The sequence below is a fragment of the Oncorhynchus gorbuscha genome, unplaced genomic scaffold, assembly GCF_021184085.1.
Source record: "Oncorhynchus gorbuscha isolate QuinsamMale2020 ecotype Even-year unplaced genomic scaffold, OgorEven_v1.0 Un_scaffold_1221, whole genome shotgun sequence".
In the NCBI taxonomy this organism is placed as follows: domain Eukaryota; kingdom Metazoa; phylum Chordata; class Actinopteri; order Salmoniformes; family Salmonidae; genus Oncorhynchus; species Oncorhynchus gorbuscha.
Genome location: NW_025746063.1, coordinates 55891 through 71893, shown reverse-complemented (window position 1 = coordinate 71893; position 16003 = coordinate 55891). Strand labels below are relative to the sequence as shown.

The 16003-nt window shown below is 44.0% G+C and overlaps 1 protein-coding gene and 1 long non-coding RNA gene across 2 annotated transcripts in view; both read right to left on the bottom strand.

Moving 5' to 3' along the window:
• Positions 1-8138: 8138 nt before the first annotated feature.
• On the bottom strand, positions 8139-9317 carry LOC124021808. The gene is made up of 2 exons (XR_006836315.1): positions 8445-9317; positions 8139-8401 (listed from the first exon to the last, which is right to left on the bottom strand). It is a non-coding gene; the product is annotated as an uncharacterized LOC124021808 (long non-coding RNA).
• A 1637-nt stretch (positions 9318-10954) lies between these two features.
• The window catches only part of LOC124021810 (exocyst complex component 6-like), a 57390-nt gene continuing 52341 nt past the window's right edge, over positions 10955-16003 (bottom strand). Inside the window, exons 9-10 of the mRNA XM_046336932.1 lie at positions 15601-15612; positions 10955-12035 (exon numbers count right to left, since the gene is read on the bottom strand). Of these exons, the coding sequence (XP_046192888.1) occupies positions 11903-12035; positions 15601-15612 (145 nt within the window). The 3' untranslated portion in view covers positions 10955-11902. The remainder of the gene's footprint in view (positions 12036-15600; positions 15613-16003) is intronic.

The window sequence follows — 16003 nt, the reverse complement described above, 5'->3', positions numbered from 1 at the left end:
TAAAAAGAGAAAGATTGGAAGCACAATCGTGCACAAAAGGGTCGCCACCAACGTGTTCAGAGCCATTGTACTAGTGCGCGTAACGAGTCGCGTAACCAAACCAACTATAAACGTGTGAGGACTTTTAGGTGGAGCAAGAGTTTGTTTGCTACTGAAAGTCTGGGTGTTTTCTACGGCCTTTTTATACCCTTTCCCCCAGGTCTCGGCCTCCTGTTACCTTGGCTTGGCGACAGAAATTAGTTCACACAAAGTTCATCTTTAATTGTTGTGTCATCTCGCTCCGCCCACGGAGTAGCAGCTTCTCCAAAACCCCATTTGTTACAGGCGCATTTTAATACCACCTCCTGTTGGAGACGCACAATCAGGGATTTAACTCTGAAAAGGTGTTAAGTCCCTCTAACAATAGGAACCATCCAAGGTTCTTTGTTGCAAATATTCCGCAGTTTAGCCTCATTACATGTGATGAGTTCTGCATGTAATGCCCGGGGCGGGTCTTAATTGAACTGCTTTCAACACATTTCAATTAGCGCTGTTGGTTCCGAATTTAAATAATTTCCTTAATCCCCCTTTAAATTCCAACACACGTCTTTGCTTTGTTCGACTCATGCATTAAATCTGAATGTGGTCAAATTAAATCATTTGTTAAATCGTCTGAAAGATTGAATCGAGCATTTAGTTGGAATAACCCAGTGGTTTATATTGTATTTTATTAGGCTGTACGAATTAATGACAGTTGTTTGGAGGCTAAACTGACACGTTTTTATTTTGAGAGTTGGAGATGTTCAGTGACGTAGTGACGCACCCTGGTTAAAACTTGTCTAATCTAGAATGAGACTTTAACCTGTTGTCTGTCTTGACTACCGTTTCCCTCTGCAGTCGGTGACGCTGCTCTGTCTGTATCTGTGGAAGGGCCTCTGTTATAAAAAATGATATCTTGCTTGCAGAGGGTTCAAACCTGGGTCAGTTGGTGGGAAATAAAACTAAATGTGTCTTCGTGTTAACAAGGTTACTGGGAGGCTAAACATGTAAACACCGCTGGACCAACCCAGTGTATTTGGAATCGCTTTGTTTATGACAGCTATAACATGGAGCGGACAGGCGACCCAGCCAGTCAAGCAGGAGACGGCGGGGCTCCACATTTTACAGCGACACGTTCTAGACCCCCCCCCCCCCATTCTCTCTCTCTCTCTCTCTCTGTCGGGTCGCACCGATGTGCTGAAGCGTTGCCCTGCAGTTCACCTCCTCACTATGTATGGAGTAATCCATGCTAATAGCTTGAGGAGAAATAACCCATAAATATCCGGATATTCTCAGGCGTTTAAATGCACATTTATTGATTAAGAATTCAACCACATAGCCTATCCAAGACACCGAAGAACGTGTATTATGACACGACCTTACTGCACGTTTGAGGGCATATAGGTTATTCAAACAAAGCTGCCCCCCCCTGAATAAGAACATTGTGTGAAATAGTTCCGTGACATGATGTCCTTACTCTAGTCCACACTGGTGTCAGCTGAAGTCCAAGAGTATATTCAGTTCATATGGACACATCATTTAACTCTTATATCCAGGTGGTCTTTAATACACGCCTTTTTAATAGCTTATAAAAACCACCATCTGACCCGTGACGAATCATATATTTCCTTTAGATAGACCAGGATATTGACTTAAATGGCCACCGGTGATGTTTTTCGTGCTTCCCGTCCCACAAAATGCATAGCTATTACGCGCGCGCCTCTCTGTCTGCGTGTGAGAGAGAAAGAGATTGAGAGAGATGAGGTCTGTGTCGGGGGGGCGCATCGTCAGCGATTAGCTGGAGGCCGGAGAGGCTCTGCAACGCCGGGAGGGGGATCTCTCCTCATTCCCAAACGCTGATGCTGACCTGCCAGTGCCCTACACCACGGACCCTGACATCTCGGTGAACTCCCGCGAACCAACCTCGCCAAGTTCACTGTCCATCAAATAACGAGATGGGGGACCGGGACCGGGCATGAACGAACACCAAGCAGCAATTACAGAGGAACAGCTATTATCTCCCGCTGTCGGTCAATCACACAAATCAAATAAAGCGGTAACAGTCTAATTGGGTCAAGAGATAAAATGGCTTCCCACTTGTTGGAATAAAACATTTTAATTGGATCCTTCTGCTTAATATTATCACTAGTAGCCTGTGACCTACTAGGATAATGTTATATATTATCACTAGTAGCCTGTGACCTACTAGGATAATGTTATATATTATCACTAGTAGCCTATGTAACCTACTAGGATAATGTAATATATTATCACTAGTAGCCTATGTAACCTACTAGGATAATGTAATATATTATCACTAGTAGCCTATGTAACCTACTAGGATAATGTAATATATTATCACTAGTAGCCTATGTAACCTACTAGGATAATGTAATATATTATCACTAGTAGCCTATGTAACCTACTAGGATAATGTTATATATTATCACTAGTAGCCTATGTAACCTACTAGGATAATGTTATATATTATCACTAGTAGCCTATGTAACCTACTAGGATAATGTCATATATTATCACTAGTAGCCTATGTAACCCACTAGGATAATGTAATATATTATCACTAGTAGCCTATGTAACCTACTAGGATAATGTAATATATTATCACTAGTAATGTAATATATTATCACTAGTAGCCTATGTAACCTACTAGGATAATGTAATATATTATCACTAGTAGCCTATGTAACCTACTAGGATAATGTAATATATTATCACTAGTAGCCTGTGTAACCTACTAGGATAATGTAATATATTATCACTAGTAGCCTGTGTAACCTACTAGGATAATGTAATATATTATCACTAGTAGCCTATGTAACCTACTAGGATAATGTAATATATTATCACTAGTAGCCTATGTAACCTACTAGGATAATGTAATATATTATCACTAGTAGCCTGTGTAACCTACTAGGATAATGTAATATATTATCACTAGTAGCCTGTGTAACCCACTAGGATCATTTAAGACAGATCAAACTTTTTTTTAGCATCATTCATTCACAGTTTCTTTTTTAATGAGCACACATCTTCCATTAAAACCTCGATGTGTCTCTCATGCGCTGCGTAAAGGGCTCCTCTGTCCAAAAATAGAGGGAGGAGATTTGATTTGTAGGTTTGCATGACGTATGTGCAATTGGAGGTGCTGTCACAACAGGAGAGGGTGGGGAGCCAGGAGAGGGTGGGGGGAGTCAGGAGAGGTGGGGGAGTCAGGAGAGGGTGGGGGTGTGGGGAGTCAGGAGAGGGTGGGGGGAGTCAGGAGAGGTGGGGGAGTCAGGAGAGGGTGGGGGTGTGGGGAGTCAGGAGAGGGTGGGGGTGTGGGGAGTCAGGAGAGGATGGGGAGTCAGGAGAGGGTGGGGGTGTGGGGAGTCAGGAGAGGATGGGGAGTCAGGAGAGGTGGGGGGAGTCAGGAGAGGGTGGGGGTGGGGGGAGTCAGGAGAGGGTGGGGGTGTGGGGAGTCAGGAGAGGTGGGGGGAGTCAGGAGAGGGTGGGGGTGTGGGGAGTCAGGAGAGGGTGGGGGTGTGGGGAGAGAGGGTGGGGAGTCAGGAGAGGGGGGGAGTCAGGAGAGGGTGGGGGTGTGGGGAGTCAGGAGAGGGTGGTGGTGTGGGGAGTCAGGAGAGGGTGGGGAGTCAGGAGGGGGGAGTCAGGAGAGGGTGGGGGTGTGGGGAGTCAGGAGAGGGTGGGGTGTGGGGAGTCAGGAGAGGGTGGGGAGTCAGGAGAGGGTGGGGGTGTGGGGAGTCAGGAGAGGGTGGGGGTGTGGGGAGTCAGGAGAGGGTGGGGGTGGGGGAGTCAGGAGAGGGTGGGGAGTCAGGAGAGGGTGGGGAGTCAGGAGAGGGGGTGGGGAGTCAGGAGAGGGTGGGGGGAGTCAGGAGAGGGGGGGGGAGTCAGGAGAGGCACGCTCGGCAGTTCACCCAGAGGTCAGTCCCTCTACTGACCCAGCGGCTGGAGGTACAGCCATTCCCCCTGTCAGGTCTAATGTCTCTGGGCTTATGTAAACAGGTTGGGCCAACCACTGATTTAGAATGGGTTTAATGGGCCAACCACTGATTTAGAGTGGGTTTAATGGGCCAACCACTGATTTAGAATGGGATTCATGTGTAAACAGGTTGGGCCAACCACTGATTTAGAATGGGTTTAATGTGTAAACAGGTTGGGCCAACCACTGATTTAGAATGGGATTCATGTGTAAACAGGTTGGGCCAACCACTGATTTAGAATGGGTTTAATGTGTAAACAGGTTGGGCCAACCACTGATTTAGAATGGGTTTAATGTGTAAACAGGTTGGGCCAACCACTGGTTTAGAATGGGTTTAATGTGTAAACAGGTTGGGCCAACCACTGATTTAGAATGGGTTTAATGTGTAAACAGGTTGGGCCAACCACTGATTTAGAATGGGTTTAATGTGTAAACAGGTTGGGCCAACCACTGATTTAGAATGGGTTTAATGGGCCAACCACTGATTTAGAATGGGTTTAATGGGCCAACCACTGATTTAGAATGGGTTTAATGGGCCAACCACTGATTTAGAATGGGTTTAATGGGCCAACCACTGATTTAGAATGGGTTTAATGTGTAAACAGGTTGGGCCAACCACTGATTTAGAATGGGTTTAATGTGTAAACAGGTTGGGCCAACCACTGATTTAGAATGGGTTTAATGTGTAAACAGGTTGAGCCAACCACTGATTTAGAATGGGTTTAATGTGTAAACAGGTTGGGCCAACCACTGATCTTTGATACCAGCTCGTTATTACCACATAACATACCGTAGGGCGCACGGAAAGGAAGCCAGACACGTCCCAAATAGCACTCTATTCCCTATATAGTGCACTACTTTAGACCAGCCCTCCCATAGTGCCCTACCTGGTCAAATGTAGTGCACTGTAAAGGGGATAGCATGTCATTTGGGAACCGAGACAAAGGTTCTTGGTCTGTTTCTGGCTTCTTCACCAACAGGGGAAGATCCTTTTTATTTAAAGTATAGGTACAATGGGAAACTATTCAATTTGATTAACTTTGTCAAATTTACCAATAAAAAAACAACAAGGACAAAAGGAATGTTTCAGGTTGGTAAAGTCTATTACCTAATTCCTCATCACCTGGTCATTATATAAACATCCTGTATATAAATGCTCTATAAATAACACTTTACATCCTGTATATAAATGCTCTATAAATAACACTTTACATCCTGTATATAAATGCTCTATAAATAACACTTTACATCCTGTATATAAATGCTCTATAAATAACACTTTACATCCTGTAAATAAATGCTCTATAAATAACACTTTACATCCTGTATATAAATGCTCTATAAATAACACTTTACATACTGTATATAAATGCTCTATAAATAACACTTTACATCCTGTATAAACAAGCTCTATAAATAACCCTTTACATCCTGTATATAAATGCTCTATAAATAACCATTTACATCCTGTATATAAATGCTCTATAAATAACACTTTACATCCTGTATAAACAAGCTCTATAAATAACACTTTACATCCTGTAAATAAATGCTCTATAAATAACCCTTTACATCCTGTATATAAATGCTCTATAAATAACCCTTTACATCCTGTATATAAATGCTCTATAAATAACACTTTACATCCTGTAAATAAATGCTCTATAAATAACACTTTACATCCTGTATATAAATGCTCTATAAATAACACTTTACATACTGTATTTAAATGCTCTATAAACAACACTTTACATCCTGTATATAAATGCTCTATAAATAACCCTTTACATTCTGTATATAAATGCTCTATAAATAACACTTTACATCCTGTATATAAATGCTCTATAAATAACACTTTACATCCTGTATATAAATGCTCTATAAATAACACTTTACATCCTGTATAAACAAGCTCTATAAATAACCCTTTACATCCTGTATATAAATGCTCTATAAATAACACTTTACATCCTGTAAATAAATGCTCTATAAATAACACTTTACATCCTGTATATAAATGCTCTATAAATAACACTTTACATCCTGTATATAAATGCTCTATAAATAACACTTTACATCCTGTATATAAATGCTCTATAAATAACACTTTACATCCTGTATATAAATGCTCTATAAATAACACTTTACATCCTGTATATAAATGCTCTATAAATAACACTTTACATCCTGTATATAAATGCTCTATAAATAACACTTTACATCCTGTATAAAATGCTCTATAAATAACCCTTTACATCCTGTATATAAATGCTCTATAAATAACACTTTACATCCTGTATATAAATGCTCTATAAATAACACTTTACATCCTGTATATAAATGCTCTATAAATAACACTTTACATCCTGTATATAAATGCTCTATAAATAACACTTTACATCCTGTATATAAATGCTCTATAAATAAATTAAATAACATCCTGTATATAAATGCTCTATAAATAACACTTTACATACTGTATATAAATGCTCTATAAATAACACTTTACATCCTGTATAAACAAGCTCTATAAATAACCCTTTACATCCTGTATATAAATGCTCTATAAATAACCATTTACATCCTGTATATAAATGCTCTATAAATAACACTTTACATCCTGTATAAACAAGCTCTATAAATAACACTTTACATCCTGTAAATAAATGCTCTATAAATAACCCTTTACATCCTGTATATAAATGCTCTATAAATAACAGTTTACATCCTGTATATAAATGCTCTATAAATAACACTTTACACCCTGTATATAAATGCTCTATAAATAACACTTTACATCCTGTATATAAATGCTCTATAAATAACCCTTTACATCCTGTATATAAATGCTCTATAAATAACCCTTTACATCCTGTATATAAATGCTCTATAAATAACACTTTACATCCTGTGTATATAAATGCTCTATAAATAACACTTTACATCCTGTATATAAATGCTCTATAAATAACACTTTACATCCTGTATATAAATGCTCTATAAATAACACTTTACATCCTGTATATAAATGCTCTATAAATAACACTTTACATCCTGTATATAAATGCTCTATAAATAACACTTTACATCCTGTATATAAATGCTCTATAAATAACACTTTACATCCTGTATATAAATGCTCTATAAATAACACTTTACATCCTGTATATAAATGCTCTATAAATAACACTTTACATCCTGTATATAAATGCTCTATAAATAACACTTTACATCCTGTATATTCAGTACTAGTCAAAAGTTTGGACACACCTACTTATTCAAGGGTTTTTCTTTATTTTTTAAACTATTTTCTACATTGTAGAATAACAGTGAAGATATCAAACTATGAAATAAATTGTACTCTGCAGGGGGATCTAGGACTGCGTACGTTCGTCTGCCTGGCCGGGCGGAGGACGGTGTTATCCCTCCCATCTCCAGTGATCTAGGACTGCGTACGTTCGTCTGCCTGGCCGGGTGGAGGACGGTGTTATCCCTCCCATCTCCAGTGATCTAGGACTGCGTACGTTCGTCTGCCTGGCTGGGCGGAGGACGGTGTTATCCCTCCCATCTCCAGTGATCTAGGACTGCGTACGTTCGTCTGCCTGGCTGGGCGGAGGACGGTGTTATCCCTCCCATCTCCAGTGATCTAGGACTGCGTACGTTCGTCTGCCTGGCTGGGCGGAGGACGGTGTTATCCCTCCCATCTCCAGTGATCTAGGACTGCGTACGTTCGTCTGCCTGGCTGGGCGGAGGACGGTGTTATCCCTCCCATCTCCAGTGATCTAGGACTGCGTACGTTCGTCTGCCTGGCTGGGCGGAGGACGGTGTTATCCCTCCCATCTCCAGTGATCTAGGACTGCGTACGTTCGTCTGCCTGGCTGGGCGGAGGACAGGGTGTTATCCCTCCCATCTTCAGTGATCGCGCCCTCCTCCTCTAGGCCCGGCTTTTTCGTTTCACAGAAATAAGATAGCTACTAGCTTCCCTTAAAGACAAGACGTAAATCAGTAATATCTCATGTTATCAACTTCATGTGATGTCAACAACACAACCATTTCTGTCAAGACTTATAATTTAAAATGCCGTGATATATTAATATATATACACACACCAGTCTGCGTCTGATTGAGTCAACACATTTTTATTACTTCACACAAATAAAAACAAATAGAATTGTGTTAGAGGGGGGCGTATTCTCTTTCCTGCCACGCCCCTCCATCCTTACCAACACTCAGTTCATTTCCCTTTCCCGGCCCTCCATCCTTACCAACACTCAGTTCATTTCCCTTTCCCGGCCCTCCATCCTTACCAACACTCAGTTCATTTCCCTTTCCCGGCCCTCCATCCTTACCAACACTCAGTTCATTTCCCTTTCCCGGCCCTCCATCCTTACCAACACTCAGTTCATTTTCCCTTTCCCGGCCCTCCAACCTTACCAACACTCAGTTCATTTCCCTTTCCCGGCCCTCCAACCTTACCAACACTCAGTTCATTTCCCTTTGGAATGCTGAGCGGGTTATTCAATAGGGATTTCTGTTTTGACTCTGACACTAGAAACAAAAACAAAAATGGAGAAAAATCACATTTCTCACCAGGTGATGTATTGACTAATAGCAGTTATAATTGAATTCATTTGAAAGACTAATTAAATTTGTACATATTTTAGATTTAAGAGATGCATCTCAGAACAACAAACTCCTTTTATTCGTAACAGAATTAAACCGCATTCTTACTTTCTTTACAAAATATGCAGTATGTACAAGGACATTTACAAGCAACTATTAAAATAACAAAAATGATAACTGAAATAATAGCTATTCAGAGCAAAATGCCTGTTAAAAAGCAGATTAAAAACCTTAACTCCAACTATGAAATGTGATTTCAGATGTGAGACAGAAGTCGTTCTTTAAGCAGAACCTGCAGGTGGATGAGATCATTATTGCTGTTTGAAATGTCTTAGCGGTAGAATCTAAAGCATTTGAAAACCAAAAGCTTTCATTTAACCTGAGGAACAAAAACAACTAGAATTTGGGATGCAAGAAATTGATTTAGCTAATAAAAAAAACATGATTATGAGTGTCTTTCTTGTCAAAAGATAATATTTTGAGTGTAAATTAACAAAGCTCTCTTGTCCTGTACTGGGTTTAAACAACGGAACCATGTTCATGCAGGTCATTTTGAGAGACAGGGAGAAAGCTGAATGCCTGACAGAGACAGGGAGAGAGATGAATGACTGACAGAGACAGGGAGAGACAGGGAGAGAGCTGAATGCCTGGCAGAGACAGGGAGAGACAGAGAGAGAGCTGAATGACTGGCAGAGACAGGGAGAGACAGGGAGAGAGCTGAATGACTGACAGAGACAGGGAGAGAGCTGAATGACTGACAGAGACAGGGAGAGACAGGGAGAGAGCTGAATGACTGGCAGAGACAGGGAGAGACAGGGAGAGAGCTGAATGCCTGGCAGAGACAGGGAGAGAGCTGAATCCCTGGCAGAGACAGGGAGAGAGCTGAATGACTGGCAGAGACAGGGAGAGAGTGAATCCCTGGCAGAGACAGGGAGAGAGCTGAATGCCTGGCAGAGACAGGGAGAGAGCTGAATGACTGGCAGAGACAGGGAGAGACAGGGAGAGAGCTGAATGACTGACAGAGACAGGGAGAGACAGGGAGAGAGCTGAATGACTGGCAGAGACAGGGAGAGACAGAGAGAGAGCTGAATGACTGAATGAGAGACAGGGAGAGACAGGGAGAGAGCTGAATGACTGGCAGAGACAGGGAGAGAGCTGAATGACTGGCAGAGACAGGGAGAGACAGGAGAGAGCTGAATGACTGGCAGAGACAGGGAGAGACAGGGAGAGAGCTGAATGACTGACAGAGACAGGGAGAGAGCTGAATGACTGACAGAGACAGGGAGAGACAGGGAGAGAGCTGAATGACTGGCAGAGACAGGGAGAGACAGGGAGAGAGCTGAATGCCTGGCAGAGACAGGGAGAGAGTGAATCCCTGGCAGAGACAGGGAGAGAGCTGAATGACTGGCAGAGACAGGGAGAGACAGGGAGAGAGCTGAATGACTGACAGAGACAGGGAGAGACAGGGAGAGAGCTGAATGACAGGGAGAGACAGGGAGAGAGCTGAATGACTGACAGAGACAGGGAGAGACAGGGAGAGAGCTGAATGACTGGCAGAGACAGGGAGAGAGTGAATCCCTGGCAGAGACAGGGAGAGAGCTGAATGCCTGGCAGAGACAGGGAGAGAGCTGAATGACTGGCAGAGACAGGGAGAGACAGAGAGAGCTGAATGACTGACAGAGACAGGGAGAGACAGGGAGAGAGCTGAATGACAGGGAGAGACAGGGAGAGACAGGGAGAGCTGAATGACTGACAGAGACAGGGAGAGACAGGGAGAGAGCTGAATGACTGCCAGAGACAGGGAGAGACAGGAATCCCTGAGAGACAGGGAGAGACAGGGCCAGAGACAGGGAGAGAGTGAATCCCTGCCAGAGACAGGGAGAGAGTGAATCCCTGCCAGAGACAGGGAGAGAGTGAATCCCTGCCAGAGACAGGGAGAGAGTGAATCCCTGCCAGAGACAGGGAGAGAGTGAATCCCTGCCAGAGACAGGAAGAGACAGGGAGAGAGTGAATCCCTGCCAGAGACAGGGAGAGAGTGAATCCCTGCCAGAGACAGGCAGAGAGTGAATCCCTGCCAGAGACAGGGAGAGAGTGAATCCCTGCCAGAGACAGGGAGAGAGTGAATCCCTGCCAGAGACAGGGAGAGAGTGAATCCCTGCCAGAGACAGGAAGAGAGTGAATCCCTGCCAGAGACAGGAAGAGACAGGGAGAGAGTGAATCCCTGCCAGAGACAGGGAGAGAGTGAATCCCTGCCAGAGACAGGGAGAGAGTGAATCCCTGCCAGAGACAGGGAGAGAGTGAATCCCTGCCAGAGACAGGGAGAGAGTGAATCCCTGCCAGAGACAGGGAGAGAGTGAATCCCTGCCAGAGACAGGGAGAGAGCTGAATGACTGACAGAGACAGGGAGAGAGTGAATCCCTGCCATTGACCAGAGCCCTGTGGAAATAGGAGGACATTTGTGACCCAACCAGCGTGATTCTCTGTAGTGTTAAATATTCTCCAATATATTTACAGTAGAAACTAACTCCACCCAGTACTGCATTATGGAGCGATGTAGAGATCTTCCAGGACGTGTCCCAAATCACACCCTATTCCCTATATAGGGCACTACTTTAGAACAGGGCCCTATTCCCTATATAGTGCACTACTTTAGAACAGGGCCCTATTCCCTATATAGTGCACTACTTTAGAACAGGGCCCTATTCCCTATATAGGGCACTACTTTAGACCAGGGCCCTATTCCCTATATAGTGCACTACTTTAGACCAGGGCCCTATTCCCTATATAGTGCACTACTTTAGAGCAGGGCGGATAGGGCTCGGGGGATTGGAGCCTATACTTCATGGCTCAATCCCCTATCTGGGCCACTTCACCCAGTGAACATCAGTTTCCTGTCCAGTCTTCATCTGAGATGCCATCTTTACATTCCTTACATCACTGTGGTGACACAAATCACTGCACTCTCACTATATACAAAACATAGTATTCTGAGGCTTTCAAAAATACATTTCAAACATTTCACTCTTTTTCTCAGTCCTGACAGAGAAACTGTTTTAGCTTGATGTCTCGTGTGTGTGTCTGTGTGTGTGTCTTCTCTTTATTTACACTATGCATGGAATCTGGTGAAACTGAAAGGTGATGGCTGGTTGGTCTGTGTGTGTGTCTCTGTCTGTGTGTCCATCTGTGTGTGTGTCTCTGTCTGTCTGTGTGTCCATCTGTGTGTGTGTGTCTCTGTCTGTCTGTGTGTCCATCTGTGTGTGTGTTCTAGGAGTGTTGAGACATCCCATAGACCAGGCTCCTCAGCTGTTTCACCACCGTCTCAATCAGCTTCTGTTTGTCTCGGTCATTCTTCCTGAACTGAGAAAATATGTTGTTCTTCTTACTGGTGTCCTTCATTCTGGAGGAGAGAGAGAGAGAGATGGAGGGGGAAGAGGGGACGAGAGGGAAGAGTGGTAGGGAGGGGGAAGAGGGGGAAGAGAGGGGGGAAGGGAGGAGGGGAAGAAAGAGGGGAAGAGAGGGAGGGAGGGGGGAGAGAGGAAGGGAGGGAGGGAGGGGAAGAGAGGGGAAGGGAGGGAGGGAAGAGGGAGGGGGAAGAGAGAGGAAGAGAGGGGAAGAGAGAGAGGGGAGGGGGAAGAGAGGGGAAGAGAGAGAGGGAGGGGGAAGAGAGGGGAAGAGAGAAGGAAGAGAGAGGAAGAGGGAGGGAAGAGAGAGGAAGAGAGGGGAAGAGGGAGGGGGAGGGAGGGAGAGAGGGAGGGAGGGAGAGGGAGGGGGGGGAACATCAGGAGAAACATCAAACCACAGACTGTTGGATGGAGGAGCTGCAGGGTTTTGTCTTATTGCCCACTTAAAGAATAGAGACTTATTTGATTTGATAAATGACCCTGAACCCATACGGTGTAAATGACCCTTAACCCATACGGTGTAAATGACCCTAACCCATACGGTGTTAATGACCCTAACCCATACGGTGTTAATGACCCTAACCCATACGGTGTTAATGACCCTAACCCATACGGTGTTAATGACCCTAACCCATACGGTGTAAATGATGACCCTTAACCCACTCGGTGAAATGACCCTAACCCATACGGTGTTAATGACCCTGAACCCACTCGGTGTAAATGACCCTAACCCATACGGTGTTAATGACCCTAACCCATACGGTGTTAATGACCCTAACCCATACGGTGTTAATGACCCTAACCCATACGGTGTTAATGACCCTAACCCATACGGTGTTAATGACCCTAACCCATACGGTGTTAATGACCCTAACCCATACGGTGTTAATGACCCTAACCCATACGGTGTAAATGACCCTAACCCATACGGTGTAAATGACCCTAACCCACTACGGTGTAAATGACCCTAACCCATACGGTGTTAATGACCCTAACCCATACGGTGTTAATGACCCTAACCCATACGGTGTTAATGACCCTAACCCATACGGTGTTAATGACCCTAACCCACTCGGTGTAAATGACCCTAACCCATACGGTGTTAATGACCCTTAACCCACTCGGTGTAAATGACCCTAACCCATACGGTGTTAATGACCCTAACCCATACGGTGTTAATGACCCTAACCCATACGGTGTTAATGACCCTAACCCATACGGTGTTAATGACCCTTAACCCATACGGTGTTAATGACCCTAACCCATACGGTGTAAATGACCCTTAACCCACTCGGTGTAAATGACCCTAACCCATACGGTGTAAATGACCCTAACCCATACGGTGTTAATGACCCTAACCCATACGGTGTTAATGACCCTAACCCATACGGTGTTAATGACCCTAACCCACTCGGTGTAAATGACCCTAACCCATACGGTGTTAATGACCCTTAACCCATACTCGGTGTAAATGACCCTAACCCATACGGTGTTAATGACCCTAACCCATACGGTGTTAATGACCCTAACCCATGGTGTTAATGACCCTAACCCATACGGTGTTAATGACCCTAACCCATACGGTGTTAATGACCCTAACCCATACGGTGTTAATGACCCTAACCCATACGGTGTAAATGACCCTTGACCCACACGGTGTAAATGACCCTAACCCATACGGTGTTAATGACCCTAACCCATACGGTGTTAATGACCCTAACCCACACGGTGTTAATGACCCTAACCCATACGGTGTTAATGACCCTAACCCATACGGTGTTAATGACCCTAACCCATACGGTGTTAATGACCCTTAACCCATACGGTGTTAATGACCCTAACCCATACGGTGTAAATGACCCTAACCCATACGGTGTTAATGACCCTAACCCATACGGTGTTAATGACCCTAACCCATACGGTGTTAATGACCCTAACCCATACGGTGTTAATGACCCTTAACCCATACGGTGTTAATGACCCTAACCCATACGGTGTTAATGACCCTAACCCATACGGTGTTAATGACCCTAACCCATACGGTGTAAATGACCCTAACCCATACGGTGTTAATGACCCTAACCCATACGGTGTTAATGACCCTAACCCATACGGTGTAAATGACCCTTAACCCATACGGTGTAAATGACCCTTAACCCATACGGTGTTAATGACCCTAACCCATACGGTGTTAATGACCCTAACCCATACGGTGTTAATGACCCTAACCCACACGGTGTTAATGACCCTAACCCATACGGTGTAAATGACCCTAACCCATACGGTGTTAATGACCCTAACCCATACGGTGTTAATGACCCTAACCCATACGGTGTTAATGACCCTAACCCATACGGTGTTAATGACCCTAACCCATACGGTGTTAATGACCCTAACCCATACGGTGTAAATGACCCTTAACCCATACGGTGTTAATGACCCTAACCCATACGGTGTTAATGACCCTAACCCATACGGTGTTAATGACCCTTAACCCATACGGTGTTAATGACCCTAACCCATACGGTGTTAATGACCCTAACCCATACGGTGTTAATGACCCTAACCCATACGGTGTTAATGACCCTAACCCATACGGTGTTAATGACCCTAACCCATACGGTGTTAATGACCCTAACCCATACGGTGTTAATGACCCTAACCCATACGGTGTTAATGACCCTAACCCATACGGTGTTAATGACCCTAACCCATACGGTGTAAATGACCCTAACCCATACGGTGTTAATGACCCTAACCCATACGGTGTTAATGACCCTAACCCATACGGTGTTAATGACCCTAACCCATACGGTGTTAATGACCCTAACCCATACGGTGTTAATGACCCTAACCCATACGGTGTTAATGACCCTAACCCATACGGTGTTAATGACCCTAACCCATACGGTGTTAATGACCCTAACCCATACGGTGTTAATGACCCTAACCCATACGGTGTTAATGACCCTAACCCATACGGTGTTAATGACCCTAACCCACACGGTGTAAATGACCCTTGACCCATACGGTGTAAATGACCCTTGACCCATACGGTGTTAATGACCCTAACCCATACGGTGTTAATGACCCTTGACCCATACGGTGTTAATGACCCTTAACCCATACGGTGTTAATGACCCTAACCCATACGGTGTTAATGACCCTAACCCATACGGTGTTAATGACCCTAACCCATACGGTGTTAATGACCCTAACCCATACGGTGTAAATGACCCTGACCCATACGGTGTAAATGACCCTTGACCCATACGGTGTAAATGACCCTTGACCCATACGGTGTTAATGACCCTGACCCATACGGTGTTAATGACCCTTGACCCATACGGTGTTAATGACCCTTAACCCATACGGTGTTAATGACCCTAACCCATACGGTGTTAATGACCCTAACCCATACGGTGTTAATGACCCTAACCCATACGGTGTTAATGACCCTAACCCATACGGTGTTAATGACCCTAACCCATACGGTGTTAATTACTTTCAATGGACACCAGACTATGGGAAGAAACAAATAAGTCAAAATGTGTAACATACCCCCTGTAGACTCTGCATGGTAGAGGATCAAAGATCAAGTAGACAAGAGAAAAAGAAAGTGAATATGTAGATAGCAGATACAGACTAAGAGGTCTAGTAGTGAATATGTAGATAACAGATACAGACTAAGAGGTCTAGTAGTGAATATGTAGATAGCAGATACAGACTAAGAGGTCTAGTAGTGAATATGTAGATATGTAGATTACAGATACAGACTAAGAGGTCTAGTAGGGTTAGAATAACATAAAAACTACAAACTGACTACACATTGAGTAGAGACAGTAGAACTACAAACTGACTACACATTGAGACAGTAGAACAACAAACTGACTACACATTGAGACAGTAGAACTACAAACTGACTACACATTGAGTAGAGACAGTAGAACTACACACTGACTAC